Raw genomic sequence first — 16,739 nt, forward strand, 5'->3', positions numbered from 1 at the left:
ATTTATATGTAGCCCGGTGGTTTTCATTACGCTACCATTGCTTCATCCCGTTCTGGTCATCGATGTTGTCTATATAAAACTATGTGCTGATGCTGTACAGAAAGACCTGCTGACGCTGCGTCAGTGGTGCAAGGTCAACTTGTTTTTTTTCAGTTCGTTTCACTCGGCTTCGTTCATTACCACCGAGGCTCTCCAAACCTCTGAGTCCACAAGCACTTTCACCGAATGACCCGTGGATCATCAGACCGGGTCACGTGACAAAAGTCTTGTGAGCCGCTGCGGTTTATTTTGCGACTTTTGTGTGACGTGCTGTTTCAATTACATTCTTATCAAATGAGCACAGCTTCCTTTCAGTTTGAGTAGTTTAGTGAAGGCAGGGGTTTTGAACAATAGTGAGTGCCTCTACAGAAAAAAAAGAAAAAGACCTGTTTGCTCGGTGCAGTCACACCTCACATTCCCGGAGCCAATGTGCTGTGCAGTATATAATATATGATTACATTTCTGGTCCCCATTACAGGCTGACAGCCGTTTAATCAGTGGTAGATGTTGCTGTCTTCAACCATTTGCTGATATTCTGTGAATCCTGCAGCACAGAGCAGCCCGACTACAGGCGCAGTCATTTTTCAAAGTCTGTTCTCTCTCCTGGTTCCGTGATATTGATTTTGGGAGAAACAGTGGTTCATGTTAATGCCACCATGGAAACTTTGGTTGTAGTTTCTGACCGTCAACTTACTGCTGTCAATGGCTTGACAAGTCTACCTCCTTCAAAAACTCATCAGAGAAGTTCTTCTTGGTCTTTTTTCTTGTCTTTAAAAAGCAACATAACCTAATAGCGTTTCAAAGATCCATTTAAAAAGAAGATTAGAGAGGAAACATGGGGATAAATCACTTGGCCATCACGTCATAAAGTAAATTGGGGATCGTCCGACGCCTTCGATCACCGCCTCTATAGGAGGTTGATATACTCTACCTGTACACATAATAGTGGCTGTGGTATTTGACCCAATTCTGTAATCCTTCAGATTACATTTGTAACACGAAGGCCACTCAGAGAGCACATACCAATGTCCAGCAGTCCCTGCAGAACACCCGCTCTATCCCCTAGGCCACGCTCTCCCCTTAGCTTCTTTTTCTATTTATTGTTTTTGTTGTCACCCATAATAAAAAAAAACACAAAGAAATGTGCGATTGCTGATAAACAATAATAACTCTCTCCACAATAAACTCCACATTTACTGACAGTCCGTTATTTACAGCGATAAATAAAGTTGTACTGAATTAAACAGAACATAATCCACAACCCATATGACATTTGGAAAAATACATATTAAGCCGTCATTCTACACACAGCCCTCGAGGGGTTTAGATTTTATTCATTTTCCATCTCCCATGCCATGTAACGTTTCGTCAGAGTCCCCCAATGGTGAATTATGGAACTTCTCTGAAACCTGGAAAAATGTGGCAGGACACAAAACTGTCAAAACAGAAACACGTATACCATTTTTATACCATGTGTAAAAGTGGAGTTTACAAAAAAATGTAAATAGCACCAAGTTGATACAGTATTCATGAAAAAGGGCCAGACTAGAGTCCGCACAGAGGATGTTGGATGTGCTGGTCAGCAGAAACCCGTAGCAGCGTATCAGTCCCATATCATTCACTTTGCTCTGCTATTCATTCTCTTATACAAACAGTTTACATCATATCAATGCATTCACTTCATATAAGTTAAGAAAAAAGGTAAAATATGAAAAGGAAAACAATCATGATCTGAGAAAAAACCAAATGCCCTATTGAATAAAATCTCAAGGGACAATATTGCCCAGCTATACAACCATATGTGTGTCTTTGTAATTTTCTGCGTCTGCTCCTCCTCACTTCGCTAAACTAAATACCCAGGACATCTGGAGGCACTGGGCTGGGGGGGCTTATGGGAAATGTCTTTCACCGGTTCAGTTCATTTGCAGCTGCGCAGATGGGATTTGAAAACGACAAGAGAGAATCAGCTTCACGAGAAGCACACATTAAGTCTCCTTGAAAAAAAAGAAAAGAAAATAATAATAATAATCTGTAGCTCAGATGCTACTGGTCTTCTTTTTGGTTTGCCGCCTCCTTGGCCACGCAGTCTTTGACCTCTCCTTTCAGCTCAGCTAGCTGTTCTGAGTGGACGGCCAGGGTCCCGTTGACCTCGGCCAGGTACGAGTCCGAGTGTCTCTCCAGCTCCGCCCGGATCCTCTCCAGCTGCTCCGCCAGTTCTCCCATGCTGCTGCACTGGCCCTCCACCTGGCTCACCCTGCTGTCAAAGCCCTTCACCTCTCTCTGCACTTCTATCGCCGTGCTCCTGCAGCCCTGCAGCTCCCCGGACAGCCGCCTCTTCAAAGTCACCAGTTCTCCCTTCAGCTGGGCCAGCCGCCTCTCCCCGGCCCCGACGATGGAGGCCTGGTGGCCCACAAGTTTGGTGATCCCCTGGACCTGGTTGATTATCTGGTGCTCTCTCTGCTCCCAGGTGGAGTTGGCGTGGCCCACTTCACTTGCAATGAAGCTAATAGAGTCCTTCAGGCCCTTCAGGGTGCGGTTCACCGAGTTGATGTTGACCTTCAGCAGGGTGATCTCGCCCTGGACCATGCCCTCTGCGTCCTCCTGTGCAATCCTGAAGAGCAGGTTCTGAATGGTGTTGTTCAGGCGGTTCAGCTGGGTGGATTGGGAGTCCAGGCGGTCTGTCATCTTTTTCTCCATCCCCTCACAATCCTCCTCCACCTCGGTGATGCTGACACCCCCTGCTGGTGGGGTGGAGGGCGAGCAGGAGGAGGTGCAGAGGAGCTCCAGGTCTATCAGCTGCTTCTGAATGCCGTCCAGGTCTCCCTCCACTCTCCTCCTCACCGACTCGATCTCCGTCTCCAGCGCTGGGACCACCTGGCCCTCCAGGAGAGCCGGGGCTGTGGCATTGCTCAGCTCCTCCACGGCCACGAACACCCTCTCCTCCAGGGTCTTCAGCTTGTCCTCCAGCATGGTCTTGAAGCCATCGAGACCTCCAGGGAGCCCCCCAGCTCCATCAGGTCCACCGTCTGTGGCATTCAGACGACCCTCGAAGTCCAGCAGGTGCGTCTCGATCAGCGTCTCCACGTGGATGCTCTGGTCGGTGAGGGCAGTCTGGAGCAGACGCTGAGACTCAGTCAGACCTTTCACTGACTCCTCCAAGAGCAGCACACGCTTGGACAGACTGTTAACCTGCAGACATCAAGAAGGTGTTGGTTCATTGGTAAACTAATAACACATGATCACGGTGTAGTGATAAAATGCCCCTTGAGTAGCACAGTCTGAAATGTCGGCCTTCATGTCGATATACTTGGAGATGTTCTTATTGACTCTCTGGTTAAGATCACATTACGCTCTTGTTTGTGAAGTAACAAAACTTTAAAGACAAAACCAGGAGCATTACTAACATGTTACATGATATATTTAAAAGAATATTCAAAACTGTCCTTTTTAAGTCTGGATTTTAATTGAATTCTATTTATTTTAATTGTATTATCTATTTATGCATCGTGGACTGCTTATCAGGACAATAATTGAATTCTCTTTTTTCTTTTCTTCTATATGGTCCTTCTCTTAGCATTGTTTTCCCTTCAATACTTGTTCATCCCTAATATACACCTCTGTTTCTTTAGTATTTCTTTCTTTAGTATTATATTATATATATCCTCATTTTGTAAGTGTTCTTTCTTCGAGTCTTTAATGTGAACGTTTCTTTTAAATATGTCTGTTTGGATCTGACATGCTGTGTTTTTATTATACCTTTTATAGCAGATTCTGCACATGTAAGCAAAGACACATTTATGCCCTGACAATAGTAGTGTTTTCTGCATTTTTTTTATTTTATCTTTATCTTTCTTTAGATAAACTCTAAACTTATTAGAGTTTTTATTGCTTTTATTCTGTAAAGCACTCGTTTCATTGTTTGTGTAAGAAGTGCAATACAAATAAGATCTGATTGATTGAATAATAAAGACTAGAAACAGGGAAACAGTTCTCCTGCCTCTACATTTAAACACCTCCATTGAAATCGCATCAGTAGATGAATGTCAGTGCTGTTCACTCGACAGATTGGATGTTTCTACTTCATGTTGCTCAAATCGTGATCTCATCCCCGTCCTACCTGTCCACAGCAGCTCTCCGTCAGAGTTAGACCCTGGATCTGAGCCTGCATGGTGCCCAACTCCTCCCTGATCCCCGTTTCTCTTCCGTCCAGAGTCTGCTGCATCTGCTCCTGGCCGTCCATGTGCTCCAGGTGGCACTGCTCCTGCACCTCCCCGATCTTCTTGTTGCAGTGGTTCTCCAAACCGCTCAGACGACTCTCGAAGCCGTCCAGGATCTCCGCCCGCACGCCAGCCATCTTGGTGTCAACGATCTCATCAAGGTAAGCGTTGGAGCTGGGGCCCAGGATGGGATTTCCTCTAGCCCCGTCCAGCAGCCTCTTCAGCTGGCCATCATGCCCCAGAACCATCCCCTAATGACCCATACAGACCAGAGGGAAAGAACCATTTAATTAAGGAAGGGGAGACTGATTCGATCAAGCTGGACAGACACATTCATCTGATCTTGGCCTCATCATAGCGTCACAGTACCTGAATCTCCTCTAAGATGTGAGCCTTGGCTCGCAGCTCGTCGCTCACTTCTGTCACTCTCCCTGCCAAGTCTCCAACTCCAGGGAAGCCTTCTCCTCCCTCCAGTCCATCAGGAGTCCCATCGGGGATCACCCCAAATCCCACGGTGGAGCCAGGCAGGCGGGGCCCGCTGGGCAGCAGAGACACCAGGATCTTGTTGGTATCCTCTCTGAGGGAGGTGCGCAGCCGCTCCTCAAGGCCGGCCACCACCCCGTTGAGCGTGTCCAGCCCCTGGGTGAGGCGACGCAGGTCCTCCTCCATACGGTCCAAACGTTCACCAGTCACACCAGAAATCCCAAATCTGTTTCCTTTATTTCCAGATATGAAAAATAGGAGAAAAGAGGATTTATTTTAGCTCCTGCTTGGTTTTAAATTCTGTACATGCTCGCTCCGATAAGCACAAAGATGCACGAGCATTGCACACAGACATCAGCTGTGGGAGTTTAAACCCTTGGGTTTAACAATAAATCAGTCTGTTCTTACCATAGTTTGGTGTTCCGCCTCCACCAGGCAGTTCTCCTGTTGGTATTGGTCTGTGGTCAGGCACACTGGGAAAAGGTTTGCCTGGCTCCAACTGGCCTCCTCCAGGCCTCCTGTCCAAGGGAGGTCTCGGCCCATGAGGGAAGCCCTTCACCCCTGGACGATGGGGCAAACCAGCACCCCTGAAAGGTGGTATCATGGCGTCGGGCGATGACGTGGGTCCATCGTAGCACTGCTCTCCAGAGTAGCCGGGACAGCACCTCCACTCCAGCTCAGTCACAGACTTAAAACCCACCTTGTACTTTGGCTTGTAGAAGGTCCTGTACCTGAGGGAAACAGGAGAAAAGACTTGTTTAACTATCAGAGGTTTATGTTTTAATACAACTGACACATGAGGGTCTGTCCGAATATCCGCTTTTGTTCTTGTTAATTAGGATTACAGCGCCAGGACAGAGGACGGAGAGATGAGAGGTGCTGGGCAGAAATAAAGGGATTTTTTTCTCTGTGGGATTAAACACAGATTAGAGGGAGATTAGGAGATTAAATATTGTGTAGTGTGAATGATGTGGCATCAGAGGATTGAACCAGGGTCAACACCACACTTCAGTGTTATCTCCTATAAGCTGGATTTCAATTGTGAACGTACACGCACAAAAACACACACACACACACACACACACACACACACACACACACACACACACACACACACACACACACACACACACACACACACACACACACACTTCCCCTGTGTGGGCGCTTTTGACATTAAAATGATTTATGAAGCCACACACTGTTAAAGTCAAGTATATACATTTAAAGTGTTGTTGTTTCAGACCATAGTTTTTATGATTTATTTGGAATTCATTATTTGGAATATTTTCTTAGTTTGGCATGAACAACAAGAATATGACCATATCTACATCATTACAATAAATAACTTTGTCTTTAAATTAAATTTTGTTAATGTGCTGAAAGATAAATGATGCTCGTATATATATATATGTATATAAATATTATTTGCATTGTCCTGACAGCAGAGGGCCTGCACATCATTCTTCGAACAGCTAACCATGTGAACACTAGAGGGCAGCATTTGCATAGAGTATGCTCTTCAATGTCACAGTTTTCTGAATTTTAGGTGATGAATATACATTTAAATCCTCTGAGTCAAACTGGCTGCACTTCAGACTGAATTGTAAAAAGGTTTGTTCCACATTATGTTGTTTTGTTAAGATGAAAAGAAAAAAAGACTTACACGACAACAGGACACTTCTGACCCCAGATGCACTTGGTGGTGTACTCGGCCTTCACGTAGGTGGACACTCCATCCTGCATGGTGCATGTGATGTTCCTGTGGACCACGTAGGCACAGTGGTTTCTGTGGGGACAGTAGAGGGAAATTGGAGGTAAATAATTTATACAATATCTATTTATCTGATATGAAAACACCAGAGTCCCCATCTAATTTATCACAAGTGTGTTTACTGAATATCAGTCAAACTCAGTGGATTCAATTAGATTGCATTTGCACGTCACAAAGATATATATAGATGGATAAATAGATGGACAGACCGAGTGATAGGTAGATGGATAGATAGACAAACAGATAGATAGACAAACAGATAGATAGATAGATAGATAGATAGGGCCAAAGTAACAAGTCAATGTCCACATCAACTAAATATATCTCCAAGATGGTTTATGTTAATTTTGGTAGACCTATCCCTCTGATGAAACTCGTCGTCCATCTTTGTTTACAGTCTATGAGTTTCACAGAGGAACTTTTTGTTACATGTGGTTAAATCAAACTTTTGTTTTTGTTTTTTACCTTTTAAAAAAACTCGCACACCAAGGAAAACAGAAGATGTTTGCTGGGAACTTTTCATCGGTCTTTTGTTTGCTTTTATTTAAAAGTGGTAACTCAGCAGCAAGACACCTTCCTGAGACTGTTTTCACATGTGTCCAGAATCCAGCACATAATAACTTCTCTGTAAGTACTTTGAACAGTTGTTGCATCATGGTGGAGCCGGACCCCTTTCTCAGCTCTCGCTCCACTGCCAGTGGAGCTATAGCAACTGCTAAATGTTCCCCTGGCCCCCGTGCAACACAGGAAACGATGATCTGGGCTCTTTGGGCTCACATGTGAAGCATTTCTTACGTTCAGCAGGGAGCATTTAGCAACACATGCAGTACTTCATGTTACTCCACAGCTGTTTCGGGACAAATACAAGTGTTTGGTGGAGCAGGGAGGGACACGGGAGCTGAGCGGGGGTCTGCATGCCAAGTCAACAGGTTCAGAGGGATAACAAACAGCACGGCCTGTTGAAGTCGGAGAGAAATCACTGCTGCCGCTTTCTGCAAACCGCTGCCTGCGTTTGTGTCACCGCTCCGCCTGTGTTGACATATGTTAATGGCTGGGGAGGGAAAAGGGCAGGGAGTCAGACTGACAGAGCTCCTTTCATACTCGCCTGACAACATGCTGCCAGGTCATGCGTTGGGAAGGAAGTGGCGGTTAAGACCTGAACTGATGTGGTGAGATGGGAGCACTTTAAACTCGCACGGGCAATTGACTGGCCGCTTCAAATGGGTGAACAAAAAAACATGTGGCTGGAAAACCGTGATTTAATGCTTCATGTGGTTTATAAGTGTATAAAAACACTTAATACAAACAAACAAATATGGCTGCATCACCATTTCTGCTATATTTCCTTCCCATTAAAAAATCTCCTTACAACTCCTAATTATTTGTTTTTCAACCTTTAGGCACTAAAATAAATGACAAATTAAACAACTATATTTGATCAATGCTACGTGGTAGTGGAGATTGATGTCCCTGGATTTAAGAAAAAGTGATCTGTCCAGCTGCGTTTCAAGGGACTTTGGGGGCCCCGGGCAAAAGGGACCCAAGGGAGAACAAAACCCAAATCTTAATCTGCATATGTATAAGAAATTGTAAAGTAGTAAAGTATCAGGGCGATTCCCCACCACCACTTCATACACACGCATTTAAAAAAAATATTCATACGACCCTGTAAAATTGTGAAGCGTTTGGCAAAAAGCAAAAGGCAAAAGGCATGAGGCCTCGTTAGGGGGTTTCCAGCGATGGTGCCGGTGCAGGCTCCTGTACAGAGCCCACCACAGAATTTGATGGGGGTTCTCACCAAATTGACGTTGCACTAAACTGATGTAATCAGTCTTTCACAGGGGCGCCTGGCAACTGGCGGCACTGCAAACCAGAAACTCTCAGCACTTCAGCGCTTTAAGTGTTATGTTATAAAATCGAAATAGTTTTCAGTGGTTCTCTCCTCATGAAGACAGATTTATTGAGAGAAATCAGGAGCTTTATGATTTGTTTTCGTGCAGGCAAGAGTTGAGGAAAGGCTTCTATAGAGCAGAGTAGGGTTTGTGACAGCTGATCGAGAGCAGACTCGGTGGGTATGCTTGTGAATACAGCGCAGGAGGGGTGTGTGATCCTTCTCACGCACGGAGCCGTCAGTGACCGTGTTCACCCATTTGTTTGTCAGGTGAACATCTGGGGGGACCCAATGACCCCAAGACTCATAAGAGCAAAAAAAGTGCAGGAACCACCTTTCGTCTGTTTATAGGTCTCTGTTTCTGCTCCCCTCCCCGTCTGCGCTCAGGCTGTTTTCACAAATCTGTCAATGTCATTTGGGATTGTGAGTCTTACAGACAGCGGGGCTCTGGCGTTGCGAGAATCAAAGCTGAGCGCTGAGATAAATCCTGTCCCTCTGCGCCGCGGTGTCGGCGAGAGCAGCAGCAGGTCACCTCCTCGGCTGCGTAAGAACAGATTTTTACAAGACCGATGTTGAGTTTCACCTCGAGAGATATGGATATCGTGTCTTAGCTGTGCAGACACACACATGAGCATACTCCGCATTCACAGCGAAGCCCAAGGCCCTTTTATTTTACATCCACGGAGGCCACACGGCTCTGCAGGGTGAGGATTTCACAAGTTTTATCGGCAAGTGGACATATGTTAGAGTTTGTTATTGTCTCAACCAGGACCAGCTGCAGCAGGGTAGGTGAGAGCTTTTAAGCTGCTCGTGTGGGAGGATCCCTAGTCTGGACACATGCAAGGATGAGAAGCCTTGATCCAGTATGATGTAGGATATGGAGAATATGGAGAGGAGAGAGGGGGGCATTATGCATCATTAATACTTTCTGATGTTTGTCTCCTCACTCGTGGGTGACAGAGGGGAGATGTTGGCCACACGGAATAACGCAGTCACTTATTAGAAAACTCTAACTGTGCCTGCGGGACAGAGCAAAGCATCTGGTCAGAGGATCTCGGTGACCTGGAGGTGGAAGAGTGATGAAGGTCAGAGGAATAGGAAGTCAATAAATCCTGAGAAAGTCTGCAGACATGCTCTCGGCTCTGCACGGCTGCACTTTGGCCCAGTTAAATACTGATGTCTCCATGCTAACCTGCTCACAGTGAGGTGAAGTAGGTTAACTGCTCGCTAACATTTGCCTAATAGAATGAAATCAGTAGAGCACATATGTACGCCAAGACTCAACAATCCAGTCATACAGACACATTTAAATTAAATGAATTAGGAATAAGCATAAAGATGTTCACACTTGATATGAACCATGTAAATGTGTCAGATTTTTTCAAATCAAGATTGACACAGAACTCTCTAAAGAACAGATGCCATGTTTTGCAATATTTAAGAAAGTGGAAAAACTAAATGCCCGGATCTGCCCCCTGATGTGGATCTACACCAAACTTGAATGAGTTCTTTCCCGACCCAAACTGCATCCTTTCATCAATTTGTGTGGTAATCTATGCTGTAGTTTTTGGTTGGTCCTGGTAAATAACAAACATATTTGCATAGATGAAAATCTCCTTGGCGGAGGTAATTAGGTAATTTATATAATAAAAATACAGAAATACAGGAATCATGAAAGTTATTCATCCTGAGGAGGATATAGATTTCACCCAGACTTTTCACAATGAACCCAAAAATGTTTCCTCATCGTCAAAGTCATTGGTTTGAATCGTCTTGGAGCCACAACCACGATCCTTCCAGTAGTTTGTAAAATATTTGTGGTGCAAACCAAATGTAATTCAGCGAATGACAAACTTCATCATTCCGAGATCCACACTACTGGCATCAAATCCTTCTGCTTAGTAAGCGGAATGTATTTATGAAGCACTTCTTAGGCCTAATGGGCCACTCACACCACTTTAGGGTGTGTGTCACATTCACACACACACCTTCTCCAGCACTTCTACAAACTCCAATCTATCACACACCAGTAGGGAGCCGTTTGAGGTTCAGTGTTTTGTCCGAGGACACTTCCAGGTGCTGGGATCGAACCACCAATCCTTCTGGTTAGTGGGCAACTCTCTCTACCCCCTGAGCCACAGCCACCACACAATGCTTCCTATAATTGAACTTGACCTAATGTATGTAATGTGATTACATTTAGCTTGTCTCATCAGCAGTTTAAAACTAAACAAGGCCTTGAACACCCATACGAACGAATCCCTGCCAGAGTCTTGTGTACTCCCTCTTTCTTAAAGCTACCAAGTTCTAAATGTTCCTGATGATCCTTCACATTTTCTTTTGTGTATTATAAGAGACATCGAAGCGCTATCTTACCAAAACCAGAAAGCAAACACCCAAGATCCAAAAAACAATGTGTCAATAGTTCATCCACACCCTCAGCGAACCTCCCAACCCCAACTGACCCGCCGCCAATTCTTAAACTCTCTTGTGCACCTTCCACCATCACCTGACCTCACTCTCCCCCACCCCTATAATGAACATCAAAACAGCCTTCACCTCCTTTCAGAAAAGTCACACTTACTACTTCTCTTGCCTCTCTCTCTCTCCTAACAACAGCCCCCCCCCCCCCCCCCCCCCGCCGCCCTTCACACCAAAATATTGTCTTTTTTCTGTCACTGGGCCGTGTCATTTTTTTGACTGCCATGTCTGGGCCCACTGTAAATATTTCCAGGATGATATTACAGTTTCTAAATCGCTTCCCGGCCTCCCAGGGGGGAAGAGGAATTCCCAGCTCTGATTCTCACGTGGAGCTTTTTCTGCAAATGTTATTGCTGCTTGACCTCCACCCTCTGCTGGGACCAAAACAATTCACCTTTCCACGCTCTGCTTTTTTCAGAACCTTCCTCGAAAGCGGCAGGTAATCTCTGTTTAATTATCCAAGCATACCAGTCCTGCTCTTGCCTTGGTTTCCAGTGTTCTCTTTTTTCCTTCCACCTTTTTATTTTTCCACCGAGCCTCTCGTGTTTGCCGGATCGCGCCACAGACCTCCTCCTGCCACTTCTCCAACCTTCGCCTCGCTTGTTTTGACACTGCGGCACTAGAGGGGGGGGGGCTCTTCCTCCCTGCTAACCACACACTCACCTGCAGGGTCTCTGACTGTTTGAACTCAGGCCACTGCTGTTGCCTCTGATAGATTTACGGCTGCAGCGGACCTGATCTCTGGGCTTACAACTCCCCCTCCAGGGCCCATCTCTTTCCATATATCCTTTTAATGAGTCCTATTTCTGGCTAACTGGCCGGACTCAAGGGCCCCATGGTGCAGAGGTGATTGACGTGGCTCTTGTGGCTACTGATTAGGGTTAAAGGAAAGATGTGCTGCTCAGATTCAAGCCAGCTCTGATTGCTTTAGCTTAAAGGCAGCCCATTACTTTGACATGTGCTCAAAGTTTGGCTCTTGGTCTCTAATCCTCACAGCAATGCAGTCATGTGTTATAGACACTTCGTTATTCATTCTGACGAGTTCATATTCATCATATTTAACTTTTACATATTAAAATAAGACAAACACAAGCCGCTTCATTCTCCATGAAGTTTCGCCCTCTCTTATTTTTCTCTTGGGACACAGTAAGCAGCTCAAACACCGGTAGTGAAAAAACACACCGATGACTTATCCTCAGGCATTTCCCAAAGCACATAATCTTCTTTAGTGAGAATAGTTCTCTGTGTTTTTTTTTTTTTAAAGAAAGGGTTTTGAAATAGATTTGTCTGAGTTGTGGGTGAAACCAAAAGCAATAACACATAACAACCAGTAGCAATGTGTGGTGATGCTTTATTGAGGTGCTGTAGCTGCCGAGCAAAACAACGTAGCTCTCGTGAAAACTGTTGCAGGAGTCACTGGAAAAATACTAGAGTGCTGTTTAGAAAAGAAAGACAGGCAGACCAGGCCACTTGGTAGAAACTAGTGCAGCTATAGAACCTCAAGAAACCACATTTAAATTTGTTCAATCTGGATTTCTCCAAATCGCACACACTCTCACAAACATCAGTCCCCAAAATATGCATGATTTTTTCCAATATTGAAAAAAAGGAAATTCTGAGTCCGCCCCCTCTTTTTTTAAAGATCTTCATCGAATTCTACTACGTGTTTTTTGGCTCATGCTTCCATTCATGCACCAAGTTTTGTGGAAATCTGTTCAATAATCTTCCCGAAAATCTAACCTACAAACTAAAATGGAACTAAGCAGAGCACATAACTCTGCCAAGGCCCAATAGTTCCCTTAAATTCAATCAAGCTGCACACACTTGCACACACATCAGTCCCCTTGAATAGATCCTTGAATCGCTGAGATCCACAGCAAAGTTTCACCGTCTAGTTGTTTTGCGTAGTCTTGCTTCCAAACAAACCAATCAAAACACAATCAGAACAAAACCTCCTATGCAGAGGTAACAAAAATCTAAATAAATCCACATTAACTGCATTAACCCTGGAAAGCATCTTTGCCGAAAAGGTCAGTGGAACCAGTGTGTTATTGAAATATCTGCCGTCGGTGGGGAGCTTGGGAGTTTACTGCCCAGCCTCTGTGACCCTTGGCAGGAGACTGGCTCCATTCTTGTCCTCCGCTGGACACTCAACACAAACTTACAACTGCAACCCGTGACCTCTGACCTCCACTGTCTCACTGACCTTTCTCCCCTGACCTCTGTCTCATACATCATCGCTGAGCACACAGATATGTCTCTAATCTCATCAGGGAAGTCATGAGACATCTGCTGGGACCCTAATTGATTTAAAATACTGCAGCCAATCCAAGGCTATATGGCCCTGAGATTATGTTTCACGTTATTGTGCAATTTTTTGAGATGCAAAACACACCCGCTCATTTCCTTTGGGCTGGACTCAGTTGTTTTTTGTGAAAGTGTTGCACAGAATATTGAATTATATAATTTGCCCTTGAAGATGAAGATGTCAATAAGAGACTAAAACACCCTTCAGGAAATCTGAGCTCCCTAAACCACCTGATGCAAAGTGTAATAAAGTGTTAGGTGCAGTATTTCAACTATGCACTGGTACTCTTAGATGTGACAGCCTGTGAATAGAGGCTCTAGATTCTTTAACAGCAGAGAGTGGTTGTGTTGAATGAAAGGAATGACTGTGAAATCAAATCACTCGCTTTGCTGCCAAAACACAGATAATAATTCAACCTAAAGAAAGAGAAGACTTTGGCACCTCAACAGCTGAGAATTACATTTTTTTTTTATATCCCTCACTTTCTAAACAGACGCGAGTTTTGTCCATGTGACAGTGTGGTCAGTCAGAAACCAGAGGAGGCTTTTACAAGCGGTGAAACCCTTCACAGACGCACATATAGACAAACACACACCCATACACACTCGCACAGACACTTTCACACACACTTGGAACGTGTGTTATTTTTAAGTCTCTATTTCCACTGACCCGTCAGGCCGACAACACCTGAGCTCATATATCTGTGGCAGTGGTCTGACACTGACAGGTCCCCGGGGCCCACTGTGTCCAAGGTGGTTCGGCAGCTCTTGTGTAAACACAGACACATGGGTACAGAACGTCACCGGCCACCAGCAACAAGAAGTCACCGAACATCTGTCACTCTTCAAACTGATCGATCTGCAGGATTCAAGCGTGTCTGACGTTAACAAACCTCTTTGGTGCCACTGTGGAAAAGTTAGCTGCCGTATGCTGCCAACCTGCATGAGGAGCAACGTGCATTGGACGTGATGGTCGAGGATGACGACGAGACCTCTGGCATGAAGCGTCCGGACATCAAGAGCGCTGGTGATGGTCGATTCCCAATGATATACAATGTATAATTAGTTTCTTTACGTGTTATAATATAGCTTTATCTCAATTTGGGGGGCCGCATCCTTCCGAAGCTTCAGTTGAAGACTGATTGTGTCACAGCGGTGCGACCAGACTGTTCCAATTTGGAGGAAAAATGTTCCTTCCACCCTGAGCAACACAAGCTCCCTCCACCAGCTGGATCCTTCCTGGTCCAACATATCCCATGATTCACTGCGCTCCTGTGACAAACTGTTTTTCAAAGAGGTTATGGCAGCAAAAAGAAAAGGTAAAAAATATTATTTTTAAAATGCAAAACTAGCGGCTAATGGTAAGGCAGTTTAAAAAAATACATATTTTTTAAAGTTTTTTAATCAAATTAGAAACCTTTTTGTCCGTCACTTTGTTGCTAGGCGAGGGTCCGGAGGGTGCGGCCCCTGAATTGATGCACAGCTATAGACTAAGTGACATGAGGCTGTCAGGTTGTTTAATGGTCCATTTGACAGAGCTATAGTGAGTCAAAAACTGAGTTAATCTATATGTAATAAGTAACTGCTTTCACTTTTCCCTGCAGCAAAAAAGTGAAGCAGGGCTGGGAGAGGGGGATAAACAGTGCACATGATGGTGTGCCTGAAATCAAGGAATAGGGAGCATGAAGGATGAAGGCAGATAATCGAGTTAAAGTAGAAAACTGAATGTGTAGTCAGGGTAGCTGAAGATTCTCTTCCCCGAAGGTGATTGTGAACGGCAGTCTCAACGCGGCTGTGAGATCAACAGTCTTCTGAGGCAGTTTGAGTGAAGCAGCAGGTCACTGGGGAGCTGTCCAAAGACATAACAGCTCTCAGGGGAAGCCAAGCAAAAGAGATGAGAGGGGAAGAGACGGACAACCCGAGAGAGACCCGCAGGCCAAACATCAGCCATCCAGGCAAAATATATATCCACAGGGCTCAGTTCCATCTCCCGGCTTCATGACTTTTAAATTTCATGCACATCATAGGGATTGTTATTCCGCTCTGTTCGTGTAGGTTTGACTGACCCGTCAATATCTGGCCAGTGTGTTTACACACATCACGGACCTGTTCAGAAACAGGAGATCCTTGGTGTTGATATTGGAAGAGTTGAGTGGAGAAAGAGAAAGTTTTCACAAGTAATCATACTGAAAGTTCAATTGAATCGACAGAGGACTGGTGTTACCACTCCCTTCTGGCAGCCGCTTCTTTCCTCCAATCGAGCCCCCTCCTCACCACGTACACACACAAACACACAGCGGTTGCGAGGGATCAATACCCTTGTCATCAACTCAGCAACCCCCCCCACCCTACCCCTTCTGCACCTTTAAGACCATAATGACACTTTGTTTTCACAATGTTATTGTTGCAGTATAATGTTTATCCCCGGCCACAGATGGTTTTAGGTGTGAACCACAGAAACGGGTTGATGGTGAGTAAGAGAGGAACACAGAGTCAATTCAGGGATCTGTTACCGAGCCGATGCCCTAACTGAAACCACATTTCTACAACTCGCCAGTGACATGTGTTCCTCGGGGGGACTACAGTATATGAGGTGGGTCCGGCTCGCAAAGCACTCTAGATATTTGGCATGCACTCTAGATATTTCCCCTGAAGCAGTGGAAGGGAAATCAAACGTGCACTAGCTCTTGTGACACGGCCAGAACGGAGAACTTACTTGTGACGGGTCATTGGCTTGTTTGGTAAATGGTGAGGGTTGTGTCCAGCCTTGAACAGGTTGTATCTGTTTCCATAGAAAGGGTTGACATGGCCTCCATAGAAGGTTCCTTTACCGTCCACCACAGAGAGCAGCACTCCTAAGAGGAAGCACTGGGCAGCCAGTTGACACAACTCGGTCCCCATTGTTTTTTCCTAAAATGCAACTGGTGATGAGGAGAACAGGGTAAAATGCGACCGCTGGTAAGGTTCCTCAGGTTGTTGTGTTGAAGCTCCCCGGCACACCTGCAGTCTTGTCTTCTTCACTGGGCCCTGGCGGTGACATGGAGCCCAGACAGCCGGAGCATCAGCAGCATCTCGCCCTGCAACGCCTTCAGCTCGCACACCAACCACACTCTGAGTGCACGGGGCAGAGCAGAGGGGAAAACTAAGTGAGGGCTGGAGAGGGAGGGGAGAGGGGAGGAAGAGGGGCAAGGAAAAACAACACAAAGGTGTGCAGGAGGAGGGGAAAGGAGAGAGAGGAGAGCAGGACAGAGGAGAGAAGGAGGGAGGAGAGAGTGTGCGAGCGTGCCTCTAGGAAAGTTTCAGCTCCGTACACTCACACACACATGCTTGTGTGCGACCTGCTGACTAGGCTCGGCCCTCCTCTGCATGAGTGAGGGTGTGTGTGTGAGAAGCAGCGTGCTGCTCTGCTGCCTGCGAAGGGGCAGGCGGACCGATTGGCCTGCATTTGCATATCCCACCCCAACTCCAGGCTGGCAGCGCTGCACAAAGGGGTGGAGGCCTGGAGTTGCTGCTAATATGATGTGGTGGGTCTCTATCTCTCTCTCTC

At 45.6% G+C, this 16,739-nt stretch overlaps 1 protein-coding gene across 1 annotated transcript; it reads right to left on the bottom strand.

Annotated features, from left to right (window-relative positions):
• Nucleotides 1-1,168: 1,168 nt before the first annotated feature.
• Nucleotides 1,169-16,325, bottom strand: LOC133956107 (EMILIN-3). The gene is made up of 6 exons (XM_062390942.1): nucleotides 15,909-16,325; nucleotides 6,406-6,528; nucleotides 5,148-5,470; nucleotides 4,626-4,972; nucleotides 4,157-4,507; nucleotides 1,169-3,228 (listed from the first exon to the last, which is right to left on the bottom strand). The coding sequence occupies exons 1-6, from the start codon at nucleotides 16,091-16,093 to the stop codon at nucleotides 2,083-2,085; spliced, it is 2,475 nt and encodes an 824-aa protein (XP_062246926.1). The 5' UTR covers nucleotides 16,094-16,325; the 3' UTR covers nucleotides 1,169-2,082.
• Nucleotides 16,326-16,739: the final 414 nt, after the last annotated feature.

The sequence above is a fragment of the Platichthys flesus genome, chromosome 7 (genome assembly GCF_949316205.1).
Source record: "Platichthys flesus chromosome 7, fPlaFle2.1, whole genome shotgun sequence".
In the NCBI taxonomy this organism is placed as follows: Eukaryota; Metazoa; Chordata; class Actinopteri; order Pleuronectiformes; family Pleuronectidae; genus Platichthys; species Platichthys flesus.

Excerpts from the sequence above, each read along its gene's own strand:
- LOC133956107 (XM_062390942.1), bottom strand. The coding sequence starts at position 16,093 with ATGGGGACCGAGTTGTGTCAACTGGCTGCCCAGTGCTTCCTCTTAGGA. Across the intron at positions 6,529-15,908 it reads AAGCCAATGACCCGTCACAA|AAACCACTGTGCCTACGTGG; the intron begins GTAAGTTCTCCG and ends CTGTCCCCACAG. Across the intron at positions 3,229-4,156 it reads CGGAGAGCTGCTGTGGACAG|GTTAACAGTCTGTCCAAGCG; the intron begins GTAGGACGGGGA and ends TGATGTCTGCAG.